The sequence below is a fragment of the Gouania willdenowi genome, chromosome 6 (genome assembly GCF_900634775.1).
Source record: "Gouania willdenowi chromosome 6, fGouWil2.1, whole genome shotgun sequence".
Taxonomy (NCBI): domain Eukaryota; kingdom Metazoa; phylum Chordata; class Actinopteri; order Blenniiformes; family Gobiesocidae; genus Gouania; species Gouania willdenowi.
The window spans coordinates 42,696,091-42,711,301 of NC_041049.1; the positions used below are offsets into that span (position 1 = coordinate 42,696,091).

Sequence of the window (15,211 nt, forward strand, 5' to 3'; positions counted from 1 at the left end):
AAGGACAAGTATGAATGAAAAACGCACAACAAATAATCAAAAAATAAACACAACAAAAAAAACATACACAACCTGATTTTCAAAAACCCAAGAAATGAATTAAAAATTAGCATAATGACACAAAAACAAAAAAGTGGGGGAAAAATAATGACTCCTAGAATGCACAATAACAAAAATCAAAACATTAAAGAAAGAACAACAACAAAAAACACCACACGCACAAATCGCTTTGTTCTTTCCTGCATTAATGCTCAGTTATTATTATCATACTACTGTACATGCATTATAATAATAATAATTATTATTATTGGCTCACTGTGCTGTATTACAACAGACATGGGCCACATGCGGTTCTTGGTCTAATTTTGTGAGGCCTCCAACGTAAATGCACAAAAACACAAAAAAATGAATGTAATGAAAATGAAAATACAATAAAAAGCAAAAATACACACAAGGCTAACACAGATACACAAAATGACAACAATTATACACAAAATGACAAAAAAAATACAAAAATATCACCAAAATTACAAAATAAACAGTAAAAATACACAAGAAATTTAAACAAAATAAGTGAAACCTTTACAAGCATCAATTAAAAATATAGAAAAAAGACATAAAAAAGAAATAAACAACAAAAAAATACACAAAATGATTTTCAAAAACCCAAAAATGAAGAAATAAATAAACTCTATGACTCTAAAAGCACAAAAATGTGGGGAAAATATATATAATGACTCCTAGAATACACAACACAACAAAGAAATACATGGAAAATTGACAGAAAAAAACTAAAAACGACAACAAAAGCACACAAAACCCCTTGTTACGTCCCATATTCATGCTCAGGTTATCATTACTATACTAAATGCTGGCATTAGTATACTAAATGTGGGCGACCGTGGCTCAGGTGGTAGAGGGTCGTCTTCTGATCGAGAGGTTGGGGGTTCGATCCCAGTACCTGACTATGTGTCGAAGTGTCCTTGGGCAAGACACTGAACCCTAAGTTGCTCCCAGTGGTCGACTAGCGCCTTGCATGGCAGTCCTGTCCCACTGGTGTGTGAATGTGAGAGTGATTGGGTGAATGAGCTGATATGTAAAGTGCTTTGAGACTGCTTCAGTGTGGTGATAAAGCGCTATATAAAATCAAGTCCATTTACCATTTACCATTAGTGTTGATAATGTGACCCTCAAATCAAACAACACAATCACATGTTTGTGGCCACGCTGTGATAATGGTTATCCATGTCTGTACTACAATAAAAGAATGGAGCCAAGGCTCAGACTTCAGAGATCAAAACCAAGTAATGACGCTTCAAACTCTTTAGACATGAGATCAACAAGTCAAACATCCTGAGAAGAAGAACAATTATAATTTGTGTGCCATGCAGCATGACAGCTATTGCCAGAGGCAGCATTACGAGCAATTTGTTTGATGGCTTCACAAGAAAACAGGCTAAGTGTTTTTTAATAACTCTGACGGAGGTGGGAGTGAAAAACAGAGCTTGCTTCTCCCATGGCAGTAGTTCTCAAACTTTTCAGGCCCACAACCCCCAAAATAATGGTTCCAGAGACTGGGGACCCCCACTGTACCTGAAGGTAGTTGAACACAGACATGAACATTGAAGAATTGTCATGTGGAGACAGGGAACAATTAGTTTAATCTGGCAAATAATGGGAAAGACAAATCCTGAATGTGGTTAAGTTGGCAAAATTAAGCGTGAAATATGGTAAAAATAGGTTAAAAGTGACAATAATTGGTCTACATATGCGACGATAGGTGGAAAAGTAGTGGAAAGGGTTTTTTAAGTGTCGAAAAAATGTGCAGAAAAAGCATTGAAAATTGATGGAGAAGTGGCAGGAATGCGAGTAATGTAGCAAAAATGCATTAAAAGGAGCAAAAATATGGCAAGAAAAAGTGATGAAAACAGGTTTAAAAAATTGCAAGTTTGGTGTATTTGCAGAAAAAGGGTAAAAATAAGCAAAAATGGGCTCAAATTGTTCAGAAAATATCCTTACTTTCATGGTGACCCCCTCTCAGTGTATCACGACCCAAAAAATAGGGTCCTGACCCCAAGGTTGAGAACCCCTGGCCTAAGGAACAAGCTTTTAGACCAAATAGGAAGTTAAATTGATGACAAAAAACATCACAAAGCTTTGATAAGGCATATTTCACTCGTCAGTGTTGCATTCTGATCATTGAACAGGAGGATAACATGTTTGTTAATACTGTAACTGCTGAAGTAACACCAATGTGAGTTTATTATTGACATCTCACACTATTTTAGGATATTAGATACATTTAACACCCGTGCATAATTAGTTAACACACATCGCTCACCAATGAGGTAATTAACATGCAAAAATGGCTGTGTGTGTGTAAATGAGTGTGAACTGTTGATTAAAATACGAGTTATGTGAGCGTGTTCAGGCCTGTTCGGATCAATAAGTAATTTAACGCAGGGCTAGAACTAATAGGATTAGACTTTCCCGACAATTATCACAATGACTCCGATGAAGTCTGTCATCACAGTGAGCCAGTGACGCCCATGTAGAACTTAATTGAACATGTGTCTTATGTAATGCCTATGTGCTTTTTACAAGCCACAAGTGGCCAAAAGGAGCTCATACAGAGAAATATGAGACTAGAACCTGGACTTCATGCTGATACAACAGGATAAATAATATTGGGTTTGTGATAGGGTTGCACAACCCCTGTGATAAACGATTCAATATGCATCTTGATACACAGTTTACGATTTGATTAAAAAACAATATTGTTTTTTTTTTTTTTTTCCTTTACAAAACGATTCGGAACGATTCGATACACTGTAGAAACTATACTATTTGTTTCTATAATAAATATTTGTTGTAGATGTTTTATAAAATAAAGAAGCCAATTCTAAAGGTACAATATTTCTTTTCAAATATGTAAAAAACCACATATCCCAAGCATTGTGGCTTTATGATACTGGCAAAACAAAAACAGAACAAAAAAATCACCTCAATGTATTTATTTTTTGACATGGACCAAAAAAAACATGAATAATAACAACAAAGTGCAAAATTCCAACCTGAGCTGTGTTTTGAGCACGAGAGGTAGGTAACAAAGATGCAACATTTCAATGTAAACAAGTTTCACACCTATAAACAAACCATATAACAATAACTTTATAATGATGACCCCTGGTGGTCATTATCTTAACATCTTTGATGGATGCTGGAGTAATGATGGATGTTGGATTAATGGTTGGATGGATGGAATAATGACTATATGGATAGATTGGTGGATGGATATATAGATGGATGTATTGATGTATGAATTGATGGATGGATGGATATATATAGATAGGAGCGTGGATGAGTCAAAACTTCCTGCAGCTAAATGACTCAAAAACAGAAGCCATTCAAACGGGAACCTCTCATCAACTCTGCTCCTCCTCAATCACCTCTGTTTCATTTTCTGGACACTACGAATGTGCGATATTTTATCGTTCATGATTTATCTTCAAAAATATTCTCACCGGTAAGAATATGAGATTGCACAATATAAACAATAAATTCCCATGTCGGAAATTAGTGAGGGCCACGGGCCATTTGTCCCTCAATTTAGCCAAGAATGTCCCTAAAAACCATGTTCCACGAGCCAAAACTGCCCCTGTTTGTTGTCAACAACTTAGTATTCTCTGGATCAGCATACTGAATGATTAAATCATCAGCTTAGGAAATCAGAGATATTTATTAACCATAACTTTATGTAACTCATTGTCAAATATGAAACGAACAAAATTCATCAGCACTGAGGTGAAATAGATTGCATATAATATATTCCATAAAATATCAGCTCATGAACTCTTTGAGTCAGCAGCTATTGTAGCCTTTTTTAATGTGTCTAGTGTTGATTTATTTGTGTTTGTAAGGAACCTGTTTACATTAAGTTGTCATTTCTTTAAATGTATTTATTTATAGCTTTTATTTATCATGATTTTTATCGTTATTGTGATAATACCAGAAATTATCGGTATAATTTTTTTAGTCAATATCGCCCATCCCTACTCTTCACAAAGCTGGAACCTCTTATTATTCAACTTTAATAGAGGAAAATAAGAATAATCCTTGGTTTCTATTCAACACTGTAGCCAGGCTCACCAAAAGCCACAGCTCTGTTGAACCCTCTATTCCTGTCAACCTGAGCAGTGACGACTTCATCAACTTCTTTACTGATAACATTTTAACAATTAGAAACAAAGCTTTCAGTCTCGTCACAGCACAGAGACTGCCATAGTAAAAGTAACCAATGATCTCCTCTTAGCCTCAGACAGAGGGTTGGTCTCAGTTCTGGTGCTCTTAGATCTCAGTGCAGCCTTTGATACAGTGGATCATTATTTATTGCTGCAGAGACTGGAAAGTGTTTTTGGGATTAAAGAAACAGCGCTGGGTTGGTTTAAATCCTACCTATCAGACATAACCAACTTTGTTCATGTTAATAATCTGTCCTCAGTGCACGCCAGAGTTAATCATGGAGTTCCACAAGGTTCAGTTTTGGGACCAATACTCATTATATGCAGTATGATTCCACTAGGTAACATTATCAAAAAACATATTGCGGATGATACACAACTTTATCTGTCAATTAAATCAGACAAAACTTATCAGTTATTAAAACTCCAAAGACATCACATCCTGGATGAGCTGTAACTTTCTCCTTCTTAACCAGGATAAATCCTAAGTAATTTTATTTGGTCCAAAACACCTTAGAGATAAATTATCAGAGTAAATAGTGTCTCTGGACAGCATTACTCTGTCATCTAGTACCACAGTAAAAAACGTAGGTGTTATCTTTGATACTGACTTATCCTTTGAGTCACATATTAAACAAATCACAAGAACAGCCTTGTTCCACCTCTGTAATATCTCTAAAATCAGGAATATATTGGCCCAGAGTGATGCTGAAAAATTAATCCATGCATTTGTTACATCTAGATTAGATTATTGTAACTCCCTACTGTCAGGATGTCCTAGTAACTCACTAAAAAGTATCCAGTTAATTCAGAATACTGCAGCTAGAATATTAACAGGTACTAACAGGAGAGAGAATATTTCTCCAGTATTGGCTTCCCTTCATTGGCTTCCTGTAAAATCTAGAATAGAGTTTAAAATCCTCCTGTTAACATACAAAGCTCTACATGGTCAAGCTCCTGTATATCTTAGAGAGCTGTTATGGCCCTATCGTCTGGGCAGATCACTCCGCTCTCAGTCTGCTGGTCTTCTTGAAGTTCCTAACGTGTCTAGAAGTAGAACAGGAGGCAGAGCATTCAGCTACTAGGATTGCTGAGATCACTACATGGACCCAGTACAAGACGAAACCTCGTCTGTAGTGGTAGAATTTGAGCATGGAGGATGGCCGCGTGACATTTAATATTAACATTAACCTAACCACTAGGAACAAGTGTATCATAGTGCATCATGTTTTTCCTGCAGTCTGTGCCCTCTCCTCTACCTCCGCTTTCTTTTCTGTTTCAAGTGCCTTGATGTTGGAGCTGGCAGTTCCTGGTCGTTGGGTCATGGCTCATCTAGTCTGGGACACTCTGATGGACTATCCCTCCATCCTGTTCTGATCATTCTTCTTTCCACTAACCCTCAACCAGATGAGGCAGATGACTGCCACCTCTGAACCTGGTTCTGCCGAAAATTTCTTCCTGTTATAAAAACAAAAACGGAAGTTTTTTCTTCCCACTGTCGTTAAATGTTTGTTCATGTGGATCTTGTTGGGTTCTTTCTTTCTTACTATGAATTTTATATGTTAAGCACTTTGAGATGACTTTGTTGTATTCTTCGCTATGTAAATAAAGTTGAACTTAATTGAATTGAATTGAATATCTTATCTATTGTCCCACTCATGTGTAATTAAGCTTATCTGAGTGGAGGCTTTACAGTGCACGTGAACAGTAGCGTGCACAGTGATAAAGGGAGTGTATTGCTAATTACAGCAAATATAATTATGATTAATGTAGCTCACACTTCTGTTTGTTAATTTCATCACTAACCTCAAACATAAAGAGGAAGAAAACACAAAATCAGCAGAAATCCTTAAAGATGAAATTTAATGAGGTCTTAGTGAGTAGATTAATATTATATAACAACAACATGTACTTACAGTACACACAACGCAATATATAGAACACTAATCATCTCTGTTTATAGAACAGTGTAAGGGAGCTATTTGCATGTGACCCTTTATTTATTTATTTATAGAGCAGAGGTAGAAAACTTTTATTACAGCAGGGCCACAAAACTGTGATTGTCTGATTCGAGGGTCACATGATCAACATTCATGTCAGCATTACAAAAAAATATCAATCAGAGGATTAATATAGGAAAGAACCAAATATTTTGTCTTTTTTTGTTGTCTTTTGAATGTTGTTTTGTGAGTTTTTTTGTGTGTTTGCCGAGTTATTTTGTTATTATTTTGTGAGTTCTTGTTGTGAATTTATGTATTTTTTTTATCTAAATCTCTTGGCATTTTGTTTGTCTTTGGAGTCATTTTCTATGTCTTGTTGTTTTGTGTGTTTAAGTGGTTGTTTTGTATGTTTTTGTTGTCATTTTGTTTGTTTTATATTAGTCATTTTGTGTATCTTTGGAATCCTTTTGAGTGTTTCTGTTGTTATTTTGTGTACTTTCATTACACTTCATTTTTTGTTATTTTAATTGCGTTGGGTTTTAAATTCCCTCCAATTTTGTGAAATACAGTTTGTATATGATTTGTCTTTGGCCACAACTTGCCCATTAACGTTTCGAAGAGTTATTTAGGAGATTACACGCTTTCTACCAGTACCTCATGTTTTCATTGAATAGTGAATGACAAACGATAGTGAATGGATAGTTGTTAAAGTAAAATAATAAAAACATGCAATGATGTTTATTAATGAATAAAACAAAGCTGAGTTCATCATCATTAAAGCTGGAGTTAGTGTGATTTCTTACCATATATTTTGATTGATTATTCCATGTAAGAATCCTACAGTGCTAAATACAAAGGCCATCTGTCCAAATCTCTCCAAGGAATTCATCAAGAACTCCTTCCCTATGCTTTAACATACAGAATGTATATATACTGTAGCAACTTAAATCCAGTAAACTAATGATGATGTTCAGTCATTTGTAAAGAATGTGACAGATGGTTCGTTTCACATATCTGTGTTTATTCACTCGAAAATTCCTGTCATTACAAATTTAAAAGGCACATTTAGATCCTTCACTGATAGTAAAGCCTATACGTATATATATTAATAATAGATGGATGGACTTATTAATGGATGGATTTTTTGATGGATGTTGAACAGATGGATAAATGAATGGATGGAGGGATTCATGAATTGACTAATGGATGGATGGATTATTGGATAGACATTGGACAGATGAATTAATGAATTGATGGATTAATGGTTGGTTGGATGAATGGATGGATGGAGGGGTTAATGGATGGATTATTGGATGGATGTTGGACGAATGGATTAATGAATTGATGAATTGATGATTGGATGAATGGGTGGATGAATAGATTAATGGATACACTCATGATGGATAAATTATTGGATAGACGTTGGACAGATGGAATAATGAATTGATGGATTAACTGTTGGATGGATGGATGAATGAATGGATGGATGTTGGACAGATGGATTAATGAATTGATGGATGTATTAATAGACGAATGGACTAACTAATAGATGGATGGATGGATGGATGTATTAATAGACGAATGGACTAACTAATAGATGGATGGATGGATAGATGGATGTATTACTGGATGAACGGATGGACTAACTGATGGATAGATGGATATCTTATCTATTTTCTTCTGTTTTTTGCAAGTTCCTGTTGGTCTAATTATTCCTGGGCTTGTGTGTGAGTGATTAGGCTCCCTCCTGTTTCCACTCAGGTGTGCTTCATTCCCCATAATCAGCCTCTATTCACTATTTCATTGAGTTTTTGGACACAGATATGGTTACCATATACATTTCTCAATGATGTCTAATAGCTTCTCATTACCTTTACCAGTTTTATATTTTGTTTTTGTTCATTTATGTTTTGTTAAAAAGTCACTCCTGCCTCGTCTTATTCCTCCTACTCTACGAGGATGCATTGATCCAGCTCTCCACCTCATTCCTTACTGTGATTGTAACAATCATCCAAAGCAGCTCTGCTGAATCCCTGCTAAGATGGCGTGTTGGGCTCAATCAGCCCCACCATGGTGTTTGTGCTTCACTCACAGGATAACAACAATCATCATTAGAGGGGACACAAACCCTTCAATATGTTCCATTACAAAAGAGAGAACTTTAAAGAAGATGTTCCAAGTAGGCTTAAATGAAACTATTCATCTATTCCATCTTTAATCTGCATTAATCACCTGAAAACTGTGTATGTCTTTGCGTATTCTATAATCATTTCCTTCATTTGGTTATAAATGCAAACATAATAGGAAAACATTAAGATTTGAAATAATAAAATAAAGCATTAAAAAAAAAAAAAACAGACTCACAAAGTGCATAAAACAGAACAAAACCAAAAAGTACCAACCAATTAACACAAAAAGCAACATAGAACGCCTTAAAAGTTAATCTAAGTTATGACAGGGCATTCAATGTGCGGCACCAAAAGGTAAACAAACAAAATGACTTAAAAACCATGTTAAATTGTGTAAAAGGACAACAAAAATGACAGAAATCAATTTAAAATGACAAGAAAAATACAAAAATGGACCAAAAAACAGACAAGATGACAAAAATACACAAAACTGACAGAGAAACTTATTAAGGGCCTGTTACAAATCTACAGTAGATGGGATTAATCTCCGTGAGCCGGCTTCAACTAACCAAACATTCCCTGTCAAACAGGAGATGTACTACGACCATTGATCAAAACACGCTAATTTAAGCCAAGTGATTACACCCTCGGTACGTGCGCGTGCACATGAAAGGGGTAGAGATTGCAGCGTCTGACCAATCAATGGAGAGAACTGGCAGACTGAGCGTCTTTACAATGAATGGAGGAACAGCTTATGATCTTATAATGAATATAAATCCATGATGACAGCAAAGAGCAACAGTGAAGTAGTGCGGCGCGCAGCAGGAGGCGGAGCTTTTACACTCGCTCAGATCTGATCCACCACATAACTTGGTCTTGACCAGCTAAGGTGTTGCTTAAGTTTAAAATGATGAATAATTAAAATCCACAATTCACACTAAAAATAACCCTGTTGTTACAGAAAAGGCAGGAATGAAAGAACCCAGGCAGGAAGCTGCTGACACTGTTAATGCGTAAAAGTGTAAGTCTTTTTTATATTAATCTATTGGATGATAAAAGGACAGTGCTCTGCAGTTAAACTTTATTACAGCACACACGTTTTTCTTTTAAGTACACTTATTTATCACACACACTGTGATGAGAGATGAGAGCACATTGTTTAACCGTAGTATGTCCATGCTGAGGCGATAAGCGTATGAATGAATGAATGAATGAATTATATATATATAATGACAACAGAAATACAAAAAAATTGCCTTTCAATGACTAAAAATACACAAAGCTAACACAGAAATATACAAAATGACAAAGATAAATACACATAAAAATGATTGAAAAAGTACAAAATCACAGAAAATTACACAAAATAGAATTTAAATAAAGTAAATATAAATATACATATAGATCCAATGCAATGAATACAAAAAATAACACAGAAAAATATAAAATGATAACAACAATACACAATATTAATCAAAAAAATATAACATAAAAGTAAATAAATACACAAAAAGGACTCCAAAAAGGACACAAATCATTTCTTCTTTCCTGTGTTAATGATCATAATTCATTATTGTAATCTATAAAGTAAAATTCATAAAACAATGCACTTACCACATAAATGTGACAACATGTGTATGTCCAGGCATTGCTACAGATGAACAACTGAAAAGTATTTCCCTTTTTTTTTTATAACTTTTGATTTTTAACCCAACAGCACAAAGTATCCAGATTAAACAATGTCAAATCTAATATAAATGCATAAGGTTGACCTTTTAACACTCCCCACAAGCAAAGCCATTGTGCATTGAATAAATGGTACCTGGTTGTAGAGCGCGCACACATGTAGTGCTGTGTTTCCAGATGCATTCTGGGCCCCCATGTCGGCTCCGTAAAACAGCAGATGCTCAAGGTGCTGCACGTGGCCATAACGACACGCCTGCAAATACACGTGAGAGCATTTACACCATTATGAAAACATGGAGGTGAAATAGCAACGCTCAAATGCTTGAAATGTTTGTAGAAAAATGTAATTTACAATGAACAAGCCAGTTTTTTGCCTTGATATAAAATTCGCTGCTGTTACAATCGCCTTTTAAAGAGCAAAATGAAGCCATAATAACATGTTGGAAATGTCTGAATAGTAATTATAAGTCATTTTCTAAATATTTAGCCAAAGTGACTCCTTAGGGATAACTACCTTTGTCAGATTCTACTTGTTAACAGTCTTTAAAAGCTTGCTTGTAACACCTCTGGGATAAATGTAAACCCACTGTTTCATTAAAGAGAGACATGTCTTTTTCTTTTAGTCGCTCCTTTTCCCGACATAACTGAATGTGATTGACTTAATACTTCTTTTTTAAAATATGTGATCTCTGATTCTTCTCCTTTTTTATTCTACCATCGGCTGGTTTTGTCCTGCAACTTTGACAGAAAAGGCTTCCAGGCAATTGTTCTCAGCCTCCTCTGTTTTCAGTGTATGTGTGTGTGTGTGTGTGTGTGTGTGTGTGTGTCATACCTGTCAAGTTTTGGATTTGAAAATAGGGGAAATTTTCTGTCGCCCACTACGATCCGTCCCGCCCGCCCAACCAAGCTCCAGTATCCCTTATATTTTAAAATAGGTGTACAAGAAATCTAAAATATCCACTAATCAACCACTTACTAAATACAATTATGTGATTCCAATCTGGTAGGTTGACTTTTAATAACATTGAAATGCTGTGAACATTCCTACGCTGGACGATATGGACCAAAACTTATATCTCAATATATTTTCTCAAAATGGTGATATATGTTATAAATCTAGATAATTTCATCAAATGAAGTCTGACCAGAAAGACAATTCTGGGTTAAATTTGCTAATGCAAAATGCTACACAGGGACATTTATTAACAAACAGCTGATCCATATGTGCACTCAGAAATCCATCTAACTGAGTTTTAGTGTTGTGATGGTCAAGACTGGTCTTGGTCTCGAGACCAAATTTTAAAGGTCTTGGTCTTGTCTCGGACTCTGAAGCATTTTGACTCGGTCTTGTCTCGGACTCGGGCTGCCCGGACTCGGGATTTTCCGTCAAGACCGTTCGAGACCAGCACTAATTCCTGCTATTTTTAAACTTTTTTATAATGTGATAATAACACGGAGAAAAACGGGATAAAACAATCCTTTATTCATTATTTAATCCACCCCGTATAATGTTGCTGGGTTGTTCTTTGTTTTTTTTTGTTTTTTTTTTGTTGTTTGTTTTGTACACCAACTACCAAGACAAATTCCTTGTACTGTCCTTAAAACTGTACATGGCCATTAAAAACATTTCTGATTCTGATTCTGACCACAACCTTCCTTAATGTGACTGAGTGACGTGTGTGACACACTCATACGTGTGTGACACACTCATACGTGTGTGGCTACGGTGTCAGTTTGAACCGCGGAGCGCAAGGTAGATATGAACTAATCACCAGTAAAAATCCCAGTAAAACTCCAGAAAACAATCACCAGTAATAAATATTATCTCCCTGATAAAGACAGTAGCTCTACCAACTGGTAAAATGATAAACTGATGATATTACAGCCTGTGAATGCTGGATAGGGGACGCACTTACTCTGCTTCTGGGTCCTAGTGCCAGCCGAGCGGTGAAGCCTGTTCCGTTTACCGTGTTTACTGAGGTCCGTGTGTGTTTAATAAGTCCGTGTGTGTTTAATAAGTCCGTGTGTGTTTAATAAGTCCGTGTGTGTTTAATAAGTCCGTGTGTGTCCGTGTGAAAGTCTGCATGTTTATGCATCTGTCCATCCACTCTTTTCATTATTTCCATGTCTTTTAAGGCTTTATTACATAATGTCGGCTGTCGTCCGGGCCGCCGCCATCTTGGTTTATGTCGTCATCAGCGCGTCATCGCCGCAGAGTTGCACTTGCACAGAATGAGTCAAATAACTGTAAAGAGGTCTTATATTAGTCTATTTTATTTTTAAAGTGGTGTTTTTTTGTGTCTTTAGACTCCAATTACATTTATGTATATAATATTTTCCCCACAATATAAACAGGTTCACAATATAATTATTTTTTATAATTTCTGTTTCTACTGTATCCAGAATAATAATAATAATTCTCAACAAGAACTATTGATTAATTTGTCACATGACTGTTCCAGGGTTTGAGTTTGTTTTATTTAGTTTCACATCTACCTGTAGATCTATGTTTTTTACACTGATGACAACTTGTTTGTAGTTTTATTTCAGAAAGTTTCACTTTTACAGTTACAGTTGAAGACCTTTGTAACTGAATATCCTAGTTACATTATAGCAACCAAATTAAACTATATCAACTAAGTGAATTAATAAAAATAACCTGTGTAAAGGCTTTTTCAAACTAAAAAAATATCTTGTGAAATCTGTGACCTGTTAAACCTGCACAACTCAAAGAATCAGAATCATTATTTCTTTGCAGAAATGCTTTTAAACACTTGCTGTACATCAGCTGACATAAAAATATTGTTTTCAAATATGTAGAATAATTGTGAATTTATCAGTAGCAGTAGTAGTTTTAATATTTTAGTTAATTTTTTGCAGCCACCTTTTTTGTAAGTCAATTGTATTTAAAATAAACTAAAATTAAAGAGAGAATGTTATTTAACTGTTGAACCTTGCCATAATTTTATTTATTTATAGATTTTTTTAAATTGAAAAAATAAATGTTTATGGTCTTGGTCTCGGTCTCGACTCCCGAAAGTCTTGGTCTTGTCTTGTTCTCGGTGCATTCTGGTCTCGGATAGTGTGGTCTTGAACACAACATGACTGAGCTTTACATGCTGAGAAGTAAAAGCAGTGACTCCTAATACTAGTATTTTGATACATAATAAGCTATAACACATATGTATATATATATATGAAATATTATATTTTTCTATATCGCCAAAATAGAAAACTCGATATATCTTGAATTTTTATATATTGCCCAGCACTAATTCCTAAATTATAAAACAGCCTAAATAAAAGCATAAATGTGTATATGAAGTACATGTGTTCATTCATATTTTATTTTAATTACATATTAATTTCTCATGCTCACTCATGTGGTTCTCTGGTATTCACTAATGACTTATTAAACACATTTGTTGCAGACTTTACATTCTTTAACACTGTTTGAAATGAGTGTATATTTGTGGAGCTTGTGATTGGCTGATTTTTCATGGTGACTTACGAGGTTCCTTCCGCTGTAGTAAGCGTTAAAATCTGTTATTAACAGAACGCGTAACTGTGTCACATTCTGCTGCTCTTTAGGAAGATAAACTCTCTGTCACATTTCACAACTTATTTACACCAGTTCTTTGGTTTTTTTCGCTGGAATGTCTTCATTCATCATCTCTGTTCTGAGTTGTTTCCGGGTTTGTTGCCGCTGTCAGCACTAATGAGAACTGTCACTCAGACCATTTCAGGTGGCAGTTCTCACGAGGCTAGTGACGTCGTTCAGTTTAGTAAGTCATCTTTAATTTTTATTACATTAAAATACGGGATATTTACGAGAAAATACTAATACGGGAAGATGGCGGGAAAGAGGGGTAAAATACGGGAATTTCCCGGCCAAAACGGGATGCTTGACAGGTATGGTGTGTGTGTGTGTGTGTGTGTGTGTGTGTGTGTGTGTGTGTGTGTGTGACATGGTTGGTTATCATCCGGTCTGCAGTGTGTCCTATTGTACAACATAAACAGCTGAAGAATACTAATGCTAGAAATGTGGTGCATTTAGAAATATGAAGAACTTTATTAGACATTCTCTCCAGACTGGAAAATAAGCAGAGATGAGCAAGTTGTATCACAGCAGGGGCCACAAGAACGTAATTATTTAATTAGAGGGACACATTAACAACATTCACGTCAGCATTTATAATAATGACCAACATGAGCATTGTTTTGTATATATTTCTGTTATTTTGTGTTTTGTAAACTGCATTTTTTTTGTTTTTGTTTTGTTCTGTCATTCTGTGTATTTTTGTTGTTTTGTGTTTTTGTCATTTTGTATATTTTTGTGGCTATTCATAGTAGTTTTTGTGATTTTGGAGCAAATGTATGTAATTTTGTTGTCTTTGTTGCATTTTTCTAGAAGTTTGTATGTTTTTGGGCTTTTTTTGCATTGGTTTTGTGTATTTTTGTTGTTGTTTTGGAGTATAGTTTTGGGGTCATTTTGTCATGTTGTTGGTTTATGTTTTTAGATTATATATTTGTGTATTTTTTGTTTTTGTTTTTCTGTCATTCTGTATTTTTTCTGTCATTATGTGTATTTTTGTTTTGTGTTTTGGGAGTGTATTTTTTGTTGTTGTTATTTTGTATATTTTTATGTTTTTTGTGAACAATCATAATAGTTTTTGTGTGATTTTGGAACAAATTTATGTATTTTTGTTGTCTTTTTTAGTTTTTAAAAATAATTCTGTATGTTTTTTGAGTCATTTTGTATGATTTGCTGAATATTGATTATGAAAAATATGAAAATAATTGTTTCTTGACACAATTGTTCTAAAATATGTTATTGCACAATTTATTTTCTATGAGTTTTGAAGAAGAATAGTCACATTTTCTACCAACCTGAGAATTCATTTACTTTTTTTTTGTTTTGTTTTTTTGCTGTTTTTAGCCATGAACAGAATCATTAAACTAACCAATCATCCCAGAGCTTAATTAGCTAGTGCTGATCTGGCCCTTTCATTTGAGGCTGTGTGAGTTTTATATTGGTGAAAAAGTTATAGGTCTGCAAAAAGATGTTTCAAATTAAATCAGAGTTTCCTATTAGAACTGGAGCCAGCAGTAGAAAACCCCAGCTTTTATATATGTGCTCTTTTCTAATCACTTCAGAGTGAATGAAATTAAATGAGCCATTACAGCGACGGCAAACACATTTTAAAGCTCAACC

At 34.9% G+C, this 15,211-nt stretch overlaps 1 protein-coding gene across 1 annotated transcript in view; it reads right to left on the reverse strand.

Annotated features, from left to right (window-relative positions):
* The window catches only part of shank3a (SH3 and multiple ankyrin repeat domains 3a), a 245,538-nt gene that overhangs the window by 99,063 nt on the left and 131,264 nt on the right, over positions 1-15,211 (reverse strand). Inside the window, 1 exon segment of the mRNA XM_028449494.1 lies at positions 10,133-10,249. Coding sequence (XP_028305295.1) covers positions 10,133-10,249 — 117 coding nt within the window.